The following is an 18290-nucleotide window of genomic DNA, read 5'->3' as shown; positions in this document are numbered from 1 at the left end:
CACCCAATTACAAAGCATGGGTTGCATTCAAAACATTATGCGTCAGTTTGAAATGTTCTTCAGACGTGTTTCATCCTCTTATGTGTCAATATGTCAGTGGCAAAGTTCTGACGTGACGTTACATGACATAACATTACATGAACTGATGCGATGAGACAAAACATGACATGTAACATAACATTATGTGATGTGATTTGAAATAACGTGAGGTTACCTGATATAACGACACATGACGTGACATAACATGTCATTGCAGTGGCTGTGTCAAAAATGAAAACCAGTATTTCAGAAATTGTGACATGATGTAATATAAAATAACAAATCATGACTTGATAATATGTGACATGACATCACATGATGGGACCGGAAGTCAGAGCTGAAGTGCATTCAGCTGCAGTTCCTCTAATGTATAGATGCTATTGGAAGAAAAGTCTGACTATTGAAGTGAATGGGAAAAGTCTCACCCCCAACTTCTCTCTACATTTACAAAGTCAATACAGTTTTACACAAGACCAGCTCTCTGTGACCTTTAATAGAATTGGGACTGATATATAATGTGTATTCTTAATGAAGACAATCAATCTAATGATTGGATGATTACAATAATTAAACAGGATGCAGTAAGTGAATTCCTGCCAATTCACGTACTTTTACTGTTAACCATCTTCCACTGAAATGTCCTTCCAAGTAGTAAACATGTCCCAATTCTGGATTTAAATTTTTTTTTGGTTATTTTTCTTTCAGTGCTCAATCCATGAAACACTAAGAGTCTGGCCTCATTCCTGCAGCCAAAGCGAAAAAAAAAAAAAAGAAAAGAAGTGAGGTTCATCTCAACATGATGATGAAAACATTATTTTTTGCAAAGTTCCCAGCTGGTTCCGCTCTCTGTAGCTGCTTCTGAAGCTCCAGTTTGGTGTTGATTATTTTGTCAGATTCCAGTGATTCTTTCTTTCTTTCTCTCTCTGCTGAACGGCTACACTTTGTTTAATATTTTATTTAGGGAAGTTAAATGTATTAGCCTCAGGCTGCTACACTCTGTGTGTGTGTGTGTGTGTGTGTGTGTGTGTGTGTGTGTGTGTGTGTGTGTGTGTGTGTGTACTGTAAACTATAACCAGCCTTGGCATCAGTCAGACGGTTGGATTTGATCTGGACTGACCTCCCTCGTGTTTCTGTATATGCCCCCCTCCCCCCGTCATCCCTTGGAGCAGCTATATCGCATTTGTCAAATGAAAATCAGACTCTCCTCAGTTGTCTCGACAAATATCGGATGGATTATGATGAATACAGATATTATGGTCACTAATTTGTTTGTTTTGTCTGTATACTTCTATAAAAACATCAAAATGACTATCCACTACTGCAGGAATGAACACCATTCCTTCAACAGATGCTCCCTCTTTCCCTCTCTCTTTGTTTCTTTCTTTATGCTTTTACATCCCTCCCTTCCTCTCCTTTTTTTTTTTTTTTTAGATCTTTCTATCTCTCTTTCCTCTCCCTCTGCATCTCATTCTGTCATTTTGTCTGATTGCCTGCAGCACTGTGAACAGAAAACAAAATACTCACCTACAGTACATATGATCCCTGAACAGTGTGTGTGTGTGTGTGTGTGTGTGTGTGTGTGTGTGTGTGTGTGTGTGTGTGTGTGTGTGTGTGTGTGTGTGTGTGTAGTTCCATTATGGTTCTGTTTACACGCCCAGGTGGCCTCAGATTAACATTGATTTTCGGCTCCTGGAAAGCTCTCGCTCAGAAATAGCGAGCCTGCGGCAACGCTCGGCTCAACTCCCAGAGACCCCCCACTCACCTTTTGACCACCCCAACCCACCCCCCTTTCCCCAACACAGAGTCTCTGAGCCTCCAAGGCTCCAAGCCCCCCCCCCCCTCCTCCTCCCCTCCCCCTCCCCCCGTCTCTCTATCAAGGAAGAAAAAAAAAACACACTTGTGAGCGATGGCATATATTGCTCATTGTTAGTCTTGTTTGACTGTTTATCCGGGTCTCAATGATTCCCGTTGTGAAAAGAATAAGATGTTCTCATGGCTTAATTGGATTGTTGAGAGTGAAAGAGAGACAGAGAGAAAGAGAGAGAGACAGAGAGAGAGAGAGAGAGACCTGGGCAGACTGAAGGTATACAGAGTTTGTAAGCTGGATTGAAAGCTGTACAGCAGCCAGGTCAACCAGTTCATCTTCTCATTTATGTGAAATGTTGGAATGAAACAGTCCAGCAAAGAAAGCTGAAGTAAAAACTGAAATATTTGGGTTCTGCTCCAGAAGTGTCTGGATTATGTTTTTATTTTAACAAGGACATAACAAGGAAACATTCTTATCTGATGAATGTTCACTGTCAACATATTTCCGTAGTTTTTCTACAGTATTGAGCTCCTGGGGTTCAGGAAAAAAAATATTGAAAAGCACAAGATGGTACATATCGACTTTTTCAATATTTAACCAGAACTACCATTCATAACATTCTCAACCAGTCAACTCACATGGGAATATGTGAATGTAGAAAATATATCTATGTTGTTATTTCATTATCCCCTACAAGGACACATCAAGCTTACAACAGCTGGGAGATGGAGAGTGATGATGGGATGGAGATGGAGCTTTTGAAATGTCCAACAAGTCTTCCGATAAACAATAAAATACACTGTCGGTCCATATGCACCGCAGGACAACACAGACAAGCATCTCTCTCATCTGACGCCCCTTTTGGCAGTGAAGGGGCAATGCGATGGTTAAGGTCTGGTTGGTTTAGGAAAAGATCATGGTTTGGGCCTTCATCATCATGGTTACAATAATAAACACATAGTTAAGGTGAGGAGAAGATCATGGTCATGGTTTTTTTTTAAAAAAACAGCACTGATTTCCAATTGGAAATGTGAAAATCAACAAGCGGGAAACAAACAGCAATCTCCTGTGTCAAGACTGTAGTTTTGTCGATCCATCCATCCACCCCAACCTCCTCCTTACATGGATTTTGTTGCTATATAATAATGTCACCTGATTTCCTCCTTTGCTCCCATCATAATAACAACAGCTGCTAGAGGGCGCTGTCTCTCAAACATGTCGTTGTCAGGATGCTACATGAGCACCAGCAAGTGTCAGCATAGCTTGGTCACCCGGCCAGTATTCAATGGGTTTGACCAGCCTACCATCTGTTTAACTTGTGGATATTGCAACAAGATTCAGCGTCAAGGAAGCAAGATTGATTTCAGAGAAATAAGTGAAGAAATGTAAATGCTTCTTGTTGGCGACACCATTTAATTTACATAATTTAATACTAAAAGGACCAGATGAATATATACTGTGTTGAACATACAATAATTTAAGACTTTTTAGGAGGACGCCTACATGTTCCGTTCATGTTTTCAACAGCTGTCATCACCAGGACAACTATGATACATTACAGAAAGTCACCAGTTAACACAGTCACTGATTAAACCAAAACACTGGCCAGCGTGCTTACCTCAGCTTCAAACAGCCGCTGGACGGTTCAAAACTCTGAATAACAGTTAGTTACTGCTGCAAACTGAACCTCAAAAGGTTAAACAAGCTTCTTAAAAACAGAAAGAGACGGCAGAAAGATTAAAAAATAGAGTGAAACTAAAAGTACAAAGGTGACAATTGTTGCTGACAACAAAACAAACACAGCCTTCCTGGTTTCCGCTTAGGAGCAGCAGAGTTACTAAAGGATGACAGATGTCTCACTTCACTCTAAATCCAAACACCACAGATGGACGAAAAACGTACAAACAAGAAAGGAGCTTTGTTCCCTCCCTGTGAATTTTATTTTATTTTTATTTTTTCCCCAAGCCTTGTGGGCCCTTTCATGTCTTCGAGCTAGCCTGTGCATTAAAACGGCGTTGATGCTGATTTCTCCTGGGAAGGCCAAATTCCTGGATGGATGGGCCAGCTGAGCAGCTCAAGTAGTTTTATTTTGTTTAGGCACAAGGCACCACTATCAGCAGCCATATCAGCGATGTCATAGCTCCAACTACTGTGGCCATAACATGCTACACCGACATGCTAGCAGAGGTAATGAAGTGTGACCAGTTTGTAGGTGAATGTTCCTTCTCGCATCTCAGACTTCTTTCCTTGTGTTGGTGGTTTCATTGAAGCTTTTTTTGCTGTGATACATTTGGCCACATTAATGGTGGAGTGAACTTTTGACACAGGTTTTGTACATCCAACCATCCACCTTGACCTCCCTCCCACAACGTCCATTCAGTGTAAAAACATCACACTTTCTGGATTGGTATTTTGCTGCCGAATACACTGAGCATTCATGAATCCAGAGTCAATAGCTTAAACTACAGTTTATTTTTCTTCTATGAAAACAGATTAAATGAATAAATATCATCAATGAATTCTGTCCCTGAGTTGGAGCAAAGACGTTTTTTTTTTTCTTCCTCACCAACCATAGAAACTCATCCTTCTCTGCTTCATTTTATATACATTTTTAAACCAAGACCATCTTCTCTTTTTAAATTGAGCTCCAAAACCCATCTGCAGAGCAAAGTATGATGGTGGGCAGTTGCTCACCTAAACTAGCCTGAATGTGCAGTTTAATGCTGGAAGCTGTAATGGGATTGTCTGACTCAATGTCTGACATTTCAGTCACAGCTGGAGGCAGACACAAGAGTCAGCTGTGATGGATGATTTAAAGTGTATGCCTTCATCTTGCCTCAGAGGACACGTTATTAGCAATGAAAAGCTTTAAAATAGTTAAAAATGATTATCTGTAGCATTTGGACGACCATGTAGAAGAGAGAGAGAGGGTGAAACATTTGGTACTTGTTTTATAGTCTTTCTCAAATCATACAGTACACTTTTTTTTATTTTTATTTTCTGAAGGTTGCAATCTTCAGTACCCCCAATGATACAAAAGCCTTACTAGTTGTTATGTTTGTGCTGAGAGTGGTGCAAGAGGAACAGCCAGGAAGTTACTAAAATGATTAGGATTCATCCCCCGGAGACTATGAATATCCACTGTAAATTGTATGGAAATCAGAGAAAAACATGACAGCATCAGTTTGTTCAAATACTGAAAGTAATTAATGTTATAAAGTTTTTCTGACCGTCAACTTCTAATGGTGCACAAATTCACTTTGGTTAAATCTGCAGTAATGGTTTGGCGGGCTTTGGCCAATTGGAGCAGCAGAAACAGGCACTAACACAACACCGACATATTATCACCTTAAAGTTGATACGGCAAACTGGTTAGTAAACAGTTACTTATTTACATATCCAGCAAATATGGAACATTCCAGCATTTATGTGTGGTGTTATTTTTAAAATTGCAGGATTCAGGTTAAGTAGGTCATAATAAAAGAAAAGAAAAAGGAAACTTTAAAGGAAATTGGCTATTAACATATAGTATTGTGAAATTGCAACTTAAAAATGAAAAGAAAGGTTGAAAATCCTGAAATGGAAACTAGACAAGCATCAATGTAAATGCTCAAATTAAAAGCTTAAATTGAAATATAGAATTGAAAAAGGAAGTTAAAACATATTAGAACATTTGAAGATATAAGTGTTATCTTTTTGTTTTGTTTTTTTATTTTCCTCCATCCCTTTTGCATTTGCCCAATCAAAATACCACAAGAAATTAGGCAGAATACAAACACCAACACCACATTAGATCATTTTATTCAAATGTAGCGTACAGTTTAACCACATTTTCCAAAAACTGGCAAAAGAAAATGTGTGTGTGTATTTCCATACATTACTTTCATGTGGAAATTAGGAGTTGGGCTCATCAAGATAAACTACTGGTGGTCTTAATTCTCCAGTCCAGAACCATGTGAGGAACATGATGGAAAATTGTACACATTGAAAATATGCATAAAAACAGATGGAGGTAAATACACTTGTTGACAGGGCCATTTAAAAATCATTGCCAGGACTACAGCGATTAATTGTTTTCTCTTTTTTTTCCAAGAGAATGGCACAGATTGATGAAGCAAGTTGACATGCTGGCATATTTTCCATCTCCATTTATGTCTTATTCACCAGACATTCATCACACAATCTGACATGTCTCAAAGCTGATATTGTACAATCTGTCACAGATTTACACCAAGATTTCATTAGACGCATCTCACAGTGTGACATGACATGAACCTGAAAGTCTGTGGTTATCATATGGAGTGGGTATAAGGATTTGACGGGAAATCAGGTTGGTAGTTGTTGACATACCTGACAGTTGGACAGGTACACTGACACATATTATTATTTTTTATCCTCCATATGTTACATGGCGAGATCTGCACACTGTTTAAACAACTCCAAGGAGGCAAAAAATCCTCCTCAAAACATTTATTTCAGCTCACCACTCTGTGCAAAAACTGCTTGCACTTTGTCTCTTTTTATGTACAAAATGATGAGGTGGAATGAAGGTTTTGAGGAAGATTTTTTGCCTCCCTGGAGTTCTTTTAAAGTGTGCGGATCTGCTGCCATGTAATCTACTCACAGAGACTACACACCTGTTGCCAATCACTGAGTAGGACAGAGCAAAGACGCAACAGTGCTTGGACATTTTTGTCCTCCGTATTTATACCATGTTAGGATGCCCAAAAATCTGACATCTAAATAGACTAAAAGAAAATTATTTGTGGGTATTTTTTTTGAATAGAGGAAAGAAATATTAACTCATTCAAAAGAGCATGAACAACTCGTGTAGTTAATTAATCATCGTACAGAGGATGGTGAGCAGAGCGGTAGGTAAATCCAGGTGAAAGCTCTTATCACATTCATGTGACCTGTTCAAACCGACCTGGTGTCAAGAAGGTTAGATAGGAGATAAAGAAAAGAGGACATCTTATCTTGAACCTTCAGGTGTGAAGTAAAGATGGAGTTGTGAAGGGGGTGGTGGGTGGTGGAGTTTGATCAGACAGAATCTTATAAAGCTAATATATATATATATATATATATATATATATATGGTCAGAATGTACACTGAGGTCTTAATAAGCTGAAGGTTTGCAGACTTTGTCGTGGCACCATTCAAATCACAAAGTTCAGTGTAGTTCTGTTCCCTTTTATACAGAGGCCCAGTTCTACTAGGAAAAGGGAAAAAAACAAATGAAATTAGGACTAACAGTATGTTATAATTCAAACATTTGTCAAACATTTGACATGGTAAGTCAAAATCATGATATACCAAGTCAGTATTTTACTAACTAGCTGAAAGATTATGAGGAAATTAATCTTAACTGTGAGATATTAAGTCAGTGTTTTGAGATGTGTAGTCATAATTATCAAACAATAAGTCAAAATTAGAAGACACTAAAAAGTTTGATTTTTATCAAATTGATCAAATGCTAATTGTATGTTTTGTTGTCAATGTTTTGACTTACAATCATCATCATCATCATTTTGATCTACATTATGGATTAGTATCCCATCATTTAAAATTTGAATTAGGATCTCCCAATTTTGAATTGAATATAATTTTTGAGTATATTTATTGTCATCATTTTTTTTACTGGCAGATTGGCCCCATACATTTACAATAAATGGGAAGTGTACCAAGCCATGGAAATAAAACAAAACCTTGTTGATTAGGTGGAAAATACTTTTCACCTGTGAACATTTTTATTTATCATAGTTCCTGCACAAAATACTGAAATACTGAAAATACTAGGAGCTACTTTGCATAAATCCCCAACAACCTGAACCACTCAGTCTGTCTGTGCACTTGTCTATCTGACCAATGAGGGAGCACCTCATTGATCAGGTAGGCAGGTGCATAGACAGATAGACATCAAACAGACAGGCAGACAGACAGAAAATAAAAAAAAGATGAAACAGGCAGACAAAGAAATACCAAACTCCTGTGTGAAGCGGAAGAGATGCCGACTCTCCCTCCAGAGACATGGTGTCTCCTCAAAGACACTTTTCATCTTTAACTGTATTTACTTCAAACTGTCCTTGGGATCAATAACTATGCAGGGGGCGGGGTTATCACCTCCTATCGCTGTAAATCTCTCTATCTTTGCCTTCGACCCAGAAACAGAGACAGACACCGCTGATGTGGCCCCCAGCGGGCGTTTCGCACCTCCACTCCAGCTTGTCTGGTAAATATATCCACCTCTCTGAGCAGACGAGCCGCCGGTCCCCCCAACACCCCACCCACCCCCACGTCTCTCTGACAAACCCCCCGAGGGTGAGCCAGGCACCGTGAAACTATCTTTTATGGCTTTTTCCATTGTGGATGTGTAACCTTTGCTTTAGCTCTGTATTTCTTCAGCTCATTGTGTTTTTCCACAAAGTGTTTTTTTCTGGAGCTCAGTTCAGTTTGGATTCGGTCTGACAGCACGGTGCTGAGAAGTCATACAAACACATTTGGTTCTGCTTCATTTTGAAATGAACTTGGCAGGGATTTCTACACCATATTTACAGGCATTCAGAGCCACACAAGGTCAGTGTTACTTTGAAAATAAAGTACTGGGACTGAAAGATACAGTCCAAAGACTAACACTCTGTAGCCGCTCTTATGCCCTTGTAAGGTTGTGATGCCCCACGCAGCAGAAAATTTGGACTGATGAAAACTGGAGGAACAAAGTAGATACACTTAGATAGTTACCACTCGCTGGGTGCACATTCTGACCAACATGTTGAAAGGTCACCTAATTCTGCCTCTTCCTGCCATCTCAAGCTGCCTGTCAAAAAGATATAGACGAACCCTTCCTCAAAGCAAAAATAAAAAGAAGTGGGTAGCCCACAGATGTATTAAGAGAGCTGAATATGACACTGCCACTCAGCCCTGCTGCCAGTTTTCCCCCGGGATCACTACTGTAATGAAATAATTGATAAAACCGTCTGCCAAATGACAAAGCAGTGGCCTTAAAAGTATTTTCCTCGTAGACCACCATTATAAGCAAGATGTCTGCAAAGCTGTTGTGTAAGACAACTCAAACTGCAATCAGGGTCAGTTATTAGTCTTTGTATTGTGATTTTTTAAATGATGAAGGTTTCATATTATTTTTAAAACTTTCCCAGAGTTTAGAAAAGCAAAAGATTTTTTGAGTGTTTGGTGTCATCCCAATGTAAAATGTATGCAACCCTGAAAGCTAGAAAACTTTTTTGGGTCATTGGCGAGCAATTTTCATTCAGCGAACCTTTACAACCGGTGTCTAGTTCTTATAATACCAAGCCTCTGTCATTGATTACCTTCTTACTGTATAAGTAATAATTGCTTCGTTAACAAGGTCACCAAAAAATAGCCCTCACATGCCTCAGGTTATCTCCCCCCATCATATGCACCACAACCCCCCTAGTTTGTGAGCTATTGTAGCTAACAAGCCAGCAGTACATGCTAGCTAACTGGATGTTAATGCTAGGAAGCGTTAACAGCTAGGAACCGTTAACAACGCTACGTGCTGGTTGGAAGCGCTACTTAACACAGTTTATCCAAACTAAGTATTTGTAGCATGGACTCTGGACTGACAACTGACTGCAGACCATGCTGTATCTCTTTTATACGCCAGCAGAGAAGTGTTACATAAAACTGGATGATATAACACAGCTAATATACAGCACCAGTCAAAAGTTTGGACACACTGAGACTGTGTACTCTGTGCTAGGCTTGTGCCAATTGGCGATCGCATCGTATATCGATGATTGGCGTGATAATCAGGATGAGCCATTTTTCTGGCTCTGGTACAAGATGGTGAGGTTTCCATTTATCCCACCTACAAGTCTTTGATTGGCTGATTTTTTTCTCCAAGCCGTTTAAGAGTAATCAATGATCACACCACCAAAGCTATATTAATAACTGGAAAAAGGTTTGGGATCAGGATAGTGTTGTTGCATGCAAAAAATTTCGTCTCAAAGAATGCTGTCATTTGGGGACTGGGAGGGACATAGTTTTGTGGTGTTCGTAGAAAAAGAAGTAGGTTGGAAATCGTTTTTCTGTGTCTTGAAGATTTTAAAAAGCCGTTTAAATCCAGCTGTTTTTTGTTCTCTGGTGTAATTCACTTTTATGAAGGCTGTTCCAGGTGTTTTGTTTTGCAGCGAGGAGAATGGATGTTTATTGATCAGGAAGTGAAGGAGTGCAGTGCAGGGAGAGGAGGGGATTGTGGGTAGAAGAAGCCTGAGGATGTGTTCAGACATCAGGAGGGCTTTGGAGGAGGAAAAAAAAAATAGACATTCCTCTTTTGTCTCCTATTTTTCCTCTTCTACATTGTCTTTCATTTTCATTCTGTTAATGCTTTTTTCCCTCCTCACTCACTAAAGATGCAGCTTCTGAATGGTATTTGTATTATGAGACAGAACAGTTGAATGTATTAAATGCTTCTTTGTCTTCTTGTCCGCTTTTCTGTTTGTTCTATTGCTTGGATGTTTGTTTTTTTGTGTGTCTGGTCAATTTGTTTCCTTATTTGTGTGCTTGTCTTACCATTTTCTTGCATGAATGCATTTTTGTTCTAGTTATTTAGTAACTGAAAGGACAAATCTAGAATGATGGACTTCTGAATGGATAGACAGGTAATTCATCAAATGACTAGTTGAATGGATGTTAAATGAAAGGAAAAGGATGGATGGATGGATGGATGGATGGATGGATGGATGGATGGATGGATGGATGGATGGATGGATGGATGGAGGGCTCAGACCTCAGATCTGTTTCCTGTTCAACGCTCCACTTAGTTGCATATGATCTTGTCATTTAGATCAATCAATAGATCAAACTGTTCCTGTCAGCGCTCACATGGACGTCAATATTAAACAGCAGCTTTCAGCTTTACGATTGTCTCTGGAAAGATTGTTCACAGGCAGTAACTGAGGACTGACCAGATGATCCAAGAATAAATAATCCCTGTTTGAAATCAAGGGTTTCAAACAGACAAAAATCAAGATAGTTGCTCTGTCTGTCTCTAAAACCACAGATTATACTTGTGGTTCTGTCTCTAAAATCATTGATTACACTCACTCTTCTGTCTCTGAAATCCTTGATTTCCCTTGACATTCTGTCTCTAAAATCACTAATAATTTTGCTGCTCTTTTTCCAAAATCGTTGATTACGCTCACTGTTCGGTCTCTAGAATCATTGATTATGTTTCTGTTCGATTACACTGTTCTGTCACTAAGATCATCGATTACACTTGCTGTTCTATCTCTGAAATCCTTGATTAAATGTGACATTCTGTCTCTAAAATCAGTGATTATGTTACTGCTTTATCTCTAAACTCCTTCCACTCACCATTCTGTGCCTACAATCACCGATTTCGCTGAAGTTTGTCTCTAAAATCATTGCTTATATTGCTGTTCTATAATGCTCTTAATTACACAGCGTCCTGTCTTGGATGACGGAAGTTATTCTGAGCTAACTTGTCTTTCAAATCTTGACTTGTAACTAGATTACAGTCCAAAATGTCAAATAGGATGTAAAATGATGAGCATCAGATTATTTCTGTTTATATAATGTTTTGAAACCAGAACTTTTCCTTCCTGCCCAGGTGCGAGCCTCCCAAAGCCCCAGGTGAAGACAGCATCTCTTGGTCAGGCCGGTAAGGCTCGCTCCCCTCTGCTGCCCGTCTCAGTCCCCACGGCACCGGATTTACCAGAGGAGGGAGGAACAAAACCTGCAGAGGATTCAGCTGCCAACGTAAGCCTAGACCAAAGAAACGTAGCAAATGTTGGTGATTTAGCTTTAACCTCAGGTACATCACTCAGTAAATAAATCTAACTTGCCAAAACTTGGGTTTCACATAATGTATATGTGAGATCACAGAGTTTTCATCTAGTTTTCACATGGAAATATAAAAATCACATATGCACATGCGCTGTTTAGGGGGTTTGATGTTACAGTGGGAGATACTTTTATACACTGTTTCAGGCATTTAGAAACAGTGAATCAAAATGGTTTTGAGCACATCATCATTTCTTTTTGAGATTTTTTATATTTTACTGTGCTGTTGTTTGCAGCTGTTGCCATGGGAAACATGAAACAGAAACAGCTGTTAGACTTTTTACATCAGTTGTCTTTGAGCTTGTGTTGTAGTAGTGCACCACAGAGACCATCTTCTAATACATCTGGAGCTTCCTCGGTGTGGTAGAGTTTGTCCTGAACTTCACATGACAAACTATCAGCTTATCTAATGGTTTGATATCATGAGAAGCTTAGCAACCTAAAACTGGAGCCATGGCTGTCATTGTAGACACTGCAGTGTTGAGGAGGCATGTGAGCAGTGTATGCAAAGATCCTGACTGGCATGTGGATATAGATACAAAAACTGTATAAAAGGTTTACTCACAGCAATAGAATTTATATCTCTATATTTTTTGTATTAATTTCTCTCTTCAGTTTCTGCTGTTTTGCTTCTAGTGATACAGTATATCACATTACATCCAGTGTACTTGGAAGTATTGACTGATTGATTATCGGTACAAGATGACAACAGACTCAATACAACATCACTCCTTACAGCAGCCAGAATCACACAGAATGAGTGTTTTGTAGTAGACGCCCACTGCATCACCTGAAGTAAAGAGGACCTCAGCTAACCTCAGCAGAAATGATTACATTTTTATGAAATCTAGTATTAGGAGTATTAAGCCTCAGGGAGAAAACCATGTATTTAATGAGCAAGGTGATTGTTTAAAGATCATGCATCTAGAAGGGCAGCTAGATGTGAAATATCTGCAGGAAGTGTTATGTTTCATCGATGTTTAGCTTAACACTGATTAATAAAACTGCAAAGTAGAAACGATTAGAAGCAAATAAATATAGTTCTTGTGTTAAAAACAGAAGCGAGCAGCAGAGCGGTGAGTATGACATGTCTTCTAATGTTGTACTGATTGACTTAATGCTGTGGGCGTTATGTACATTGTACTGAATTTATTAAGACAACAAATAAGCATGGAGGAAGTGTGCAGTTTGCATCAAAAGGTAATTAAATCTAGAGTTCAAAGTAATCAGCAAGACTACTTACTGAAATATGATCTTATATAATGTAGGAAACTAGAAATAAAGGTCTGTCTCTAATATAAATAAGCATGTTAGTGCTACTATGTTTCTAAATGACCTTAACTTTGAGATTTCTGTCACTTACTGTATCTGCAGACATAAATATACATTCATACTGATTAATGTATGTATAATATGTATAATACTGAAGTCAGACTCAGGTACTTTACAGCTGTGTAGCAGGTGTCAGATGTAACAGGAGTCATAGTAAAACTCTCTTCAAACATCCAGCGAGGAGGAGAGATGGGGAACAGATACAGAAAATATACACCGAGAGAGAGAAATAGAGAGAAAAAAAGACAGAGGGGGGATCAGACAGCCTGAGGAAGAGAGAGTCACACACTCACTTCACCTGTTTCCTTCCTGCCAGTGTGTCGGTGGCCTTTCAGCTGTAGAATAAAACAGAGTTCATTAGTGACTGAGACTGAGGAGCGGTAGGAAGAAGAAAATGAGGAGGGAGGAGGAAGAGAGAAGAGAAGATAAGGAAAGAGGCATAAAAGACGCTGAAGTGAGGAGGAGGAGGAGGAGAAGAAGAAGAGAAAAGGGAGGAGGAGACAAAGAAGGGAGACGGGTGGGTGTAGGAGTGAGGGAGGGGATGTACAAGTGGGTGAGGAAGGACAAAAAGGATTTGAAGAGGTTGATGATGAAGACGCTATATGAAGATAAAGGAAAGGGGTGGACAAGACGTGAGGACAGAGACAAGGAGAAGGAGGGAGGAAGGAAGAGGAGCGAAGAGCAAGGAAGGTAGCTGGAAGAAGGAGGAGGAGGAAGAAAAGGAGGAGGGAGAGGGGAAGACAGGGAGGAGCTATGGGAAGATAAATTGGACAGCGGAGAGGAAGAGGAGCAGAGGAAAGAGATGGTGGAGAGAAGGAGAAGAGAGGAGGAGGAGGACAAGTAGAGAGAAAAATGACAAAGGGATGATGTGGAGGGACGCTGGACGTAGGGTCTTGTTAAATATTCATATGTGACTCAATGACAATAGGACAGGAAGAGGCGTTGCCACGGAAACGGGGAGAGGATAGAGGAGGAGAGATGAGGAGACAAAACAAGGAGACGAGAGGTGTGAGGGAGGCAGAGGCAAGGAAAGGGTAGGTGTCGCCGTAGCAACTGGGAGAGAGGGAGGAATGCTTCAGGGGGAAGACGGATGGAGGGGAACAGATAAAAAAGGGAGGAGAAGGGTAGCCATGACAACGGGAGGAGAGGAATGCTTGGGGAAGGACGGAGAAAAGAAGAGAAGAAGACAGGAGAGAAATTAAGGAGAGGAGAGGAAAGAAAGAGGGAAGGAGAGACAGATACAAAAGAGGAGACAGAGGAGGGAGGGAGGAGGTAAGATGAAGGAAATCAGGAGAGAAGCAATAAAAGTGATAAGGATGAGTGGAGAAAAAAGAGATGGAAGGATGTAGAGAGGAGAGAGAGAGAAAGGGGTGTTAAAGGTCAGCAGGTCTTTCTCTTCATCTGCTGCTCTATCTCTGTAATTGATCTAGTCTTTTCCCATCAGCCCTCTGGCCTAACCATCACACACATACACACACACACACACACACACACACAGTGTGAGTGATTAATGTGAGTACAACATGATTATACTTTTATTATGTTGTTACACCAGTTCAGTATTTCATCGTAGTACGGTTGGAAAGGGTTGATATGGATAACATCTCTGCAAGTCCATTGGTTCCTACTGAGGTAAATCTTCAAAATATAGTGTTTAATTTAAAGAAAAAAGGCTCAGTAATTCCCTAAAAGAGCTGGGCGCTGTAGTTTTTAGCTAATTTTACTCAAAAAGGAGGAAATTGTGCAAATGTGTTGCTCTACTGAGTGTTTCTGGCAGCAGGACGGTGTGTGTGTGTGTTCATGGTAATGAAGGAACATGTCACCCTGTGCAACAGTGTGATTCATCGATATGTTTTTAATAGGTTTTTGGACAAGAGTGGAGTTCTGTAGCACAGAGGAATAAAATATGTGAGGCTTTGATACACACAGAATACTTGTTAGTAGATCAATTCATCGTTGTCTTTTTTATGAGCTTTGCCGTCAATAAGAAAAATAGAGAATATCACCAGACTAATTTCTGAAGTCTGGAAAGTTGTGAACCAAACTTCAGGTTAAAAATGTGTGTTTTTAAGCACCGTGTTTTGTCTTCATACATAAGGAGGGAGGACGGAGTGCCCTCTAAACTCCCACCGGCCCGACTGCCCGCCTGATTCAGACACACACTCTCTCTCTTTTTGTGTGTGTTTGTGTCCTGGCCTGCTGGTTCTCATCTGACCAGCGGGTCACTGGTTCACACACATATACGAAATGCATCAGCTGACCTTTAACCGTAAACACAGCCGACGTCCTCGGACTTCTTTCACGCAGTCTCGCTCTGTCTGAGAGACGGAGCCGGTGGTGAAGTTTAGACTTTCAGACAGAGAGGGAGGTCACACAACAAGTAAGTTATGATGAACTCACTGAGGTGGAAAGCATCCTAATGCTTTATTCTCATCTATTTCCTGTTTATTATTATTACTATTATTATTATTATAGTTAGGGCTAGGGGCAGTATAATTTTGTAGCTCAGTCTCATTATTCTTTAAAATTGCGACAATGGATCTCTGTCAGGATACTGAATCATCATTTCCTGCTGCTGGTGTTGTAATTTTCAGCTTCAGAATATCAGGGTTTTTAAGTTCAAGGCTCTGAAGATTGAAATCCAGACTAGAGAAAGTACATTTACTCTTTTTTGTATGTAGGTCAAAAAGTCATTTTTTAATTTTATTATGACTTAGCTTTACTCGTACAGCTTCTTTATTACTGTGTGAATAAAGAAAGAAGATGATTAACATTTATTTATACTTCATTAAATAATAAAGTATTTTTTTCTAGAACAGCAACAGCAATATTTAGACTATAGAAACCTAATATCTCCCTGTCAGCCTTCCCTACCTCGCACGAACTTATCATGAATCACTGGTTCCAGCCTGATGAATGTCACCTGTTCATGAGGAGGTGAACATTTGTGAGATTTCATCATTAGCATAATCGACACCCCTAAAAATGTCCATATATGGCGTTTCATTCACAAAAATGTCACCAAAGAATAAAAAGATGAATTTGACTCTGTGTAGCTTTAGCTGTGCTTTCAGAAACCAGCAGACACATTTATCAGTGTCAGTACACATATAAGAGGAGCTGAAACAATTAGAAAAAATATGAATCCAGCTGTCAGAGACGTGTCATCAGAGCAGCGCTGACCTGTGACAGAAATAAAAAGGGAATCATTTGCAATGACATGAAGTGAGACACTAAAAAAAAAAAAAAAAAGTGTTTCTAAAGCAAAGCGCTGGGTAATATAAGAGGCGGTCATGTGACAGTCACAGAGATATATTAGAGGGGAGAAGATTACAACCTACAGTAGGTGATGTTACACTGTCAGATGAGACATGCAGGAATATTCTCAGGCTGCTGTTTACAACTACTGAAACAAGGAAGCTGCTGAGCTGAAATATGACGATAAAAAAATCACAAAATTGAAAAGATATCACAGTAAATTGAAAGCCATGATGATGATATTACAACTAAAGCAAGACTAAGACAGTTAATATCAGTATATAGAGGAAATAAGTATAAAATCTGTTCAATAATGTGGGCAGAAACCTGGAGGCATGTATAGACAGTTTTCCGATGTATCTACGTCAGTGTGAAACAGAGATCACATGTGCTCGGCTGGCTCCGCTGTGTAGGGTTGAATCTCTGATGGATTATAGAGTGTGAATCCAGGTCAGCAGGCCAACAGAGATAACAGGATATCACAGAGAAACACGGAGCATCGATGGGCATGTTATCCCATCAGTGCAGCGTTTACTGACTCGGTGAAACTCTGCTGTTACGGGTCAACAAATGAGATCAAGAAGTCACTGTGTTTCATGGATATTTTTTTTTTTTTTTAGACACTTATAATTTTTATAGAAGCCTTTTTGTCCGTGGAAAGTGGAAAAATGTCTGGCAGTGCGCGGCTTCGAGATGAGCTTTTATGGTCTCATTTGGAGTGAAAGTGGAAGGCCGAAAGGTCACAGTCTGTGTGTATTACACTGATAAAGAGCAACCCTACAGGTGCTGTTTGTCCGTTTCTTCCTTATACGTGAATATCCACAGTAATTTATGTCTGAAGAGAAATTCACGTCACCTATAGCTAGCAGGTCAACAGTATATGCCACATGGAAGTGGTATACGTCATCTGAAAGCTGGGAACCTGTAGATTATTTTGAGATGCAGCTCATAGACATTGGGTTTCAGTAAGGGCCATATTCAAGTTTTGAAAGTTTAGAGTATATAAGAGCTTAGAACATTATGATGGAAGTATATGATTCCCATGTTCAGATATGTCATAAGTTGTTGCAGCAATTTTTGGGTTGATACCATTTGTTACACAGATTCAGCGCAAAATTTAACCATTTTTGACCACTTGAGAATTGATAAAAATGGTTAAAAATCCATCCAAATACCACATTAAGGCACCAAGACCTTGAGGAACACCACTGAAAAATTCATGCTGTGATTTGGTATTAAAAACTTTCGAGATTTGGAGAATGGCATTTTTCAGCGATTGGATGAGGAGTACTACTGTTCTGGAAATTGCTGAGAAACACCCTTATTGTCAATATACCAAGGAAAGCCATACATCCTCTGAATGCCCTCGGTCTCTAGTTTGTGTTTGTAAAGTTTCATGAGGCTGTGATTATCCTAGAGGTCACAATAGGTCATTTTATACAGTGAGGTCAAGTTTAAAAAAAAATGGTCTCACTGCAATGAAATGGCTACTATGGAGACTAACATCACACATGAATATGATTGGGCTCATTGAATCCACAAGAGTCTCAGCTTTCCAGTCGTGCCAAATTTATGCAATATATGCAATTGTTTAGGGACCCCAGTATGCAGAAATATTCAAATACGCCATTTTTAGAATAGGTGAAAACAACACATTTATACTGTATGCAAAATACTGCATGGTTTCTGCCCAAAACTGCATGGGATTAGCATAAAGTTTGCATGTCTGTAAAGGGGAGTCTCTATAGAACTATCACTATAGAACCCATCTTCATTCAGATATTGTATCGTTTTTCCCTTGCCAAAATTTAGCCTAACTTTGGAGCGTTATTTAGCCCCCTTCACGAGCTTCATGAGCAATGAATGCCTTAGCTCGTCTAGTTTCATATGATACCAGTATCTTCACTCTAGCTTCAAAACTGATCCTGCTTCCGCCTCTGAAAGACAGTAATGTTGGCTGAGCACGCCAGCGTTGATGTGGAGTTTAAGAGTTTAAAATGAGAAGCAGTG

At 39.6% G+C, this 18290-nt stretch overlaps 1 protein-coding gene across 1 annotated transcript in view; it reads left to right on the top strand.

Moving 5' to 3' along the window:
* Positions 1–18290, top strand: part of dcc (DCC netrin 1 receptor) — a 196618-nt gene that overhangs the window by 160943 nt on the left and 17385 nt on the right. The window contains exon 28 of the mRNA XM_044334582.1: positions 11458–11606. Coding sequence (XP_044190517.1) covers positions 11458–11606 — 149 coding nt within the window. The remainder of the gene's footprint in view (positions 1–11457; positions 11607–18290) is intronic.

Source organism: Thunnus albacares, chromosome 18, assembly GCF_914725855.1.
Source record: "Thunnus albacares chromosome 18, fThuAlb1.1, whole genome shotgun sequence".
Lineage (NCBI taxonomy): Eukaryota > Metazoa > Chordata > Actinopteri > Scombriformes > Scombridae > Thunnus > Thunnus albacares.
This window is presented reverse-complemented; position numbering and strand designations above follow the sequence as displayed.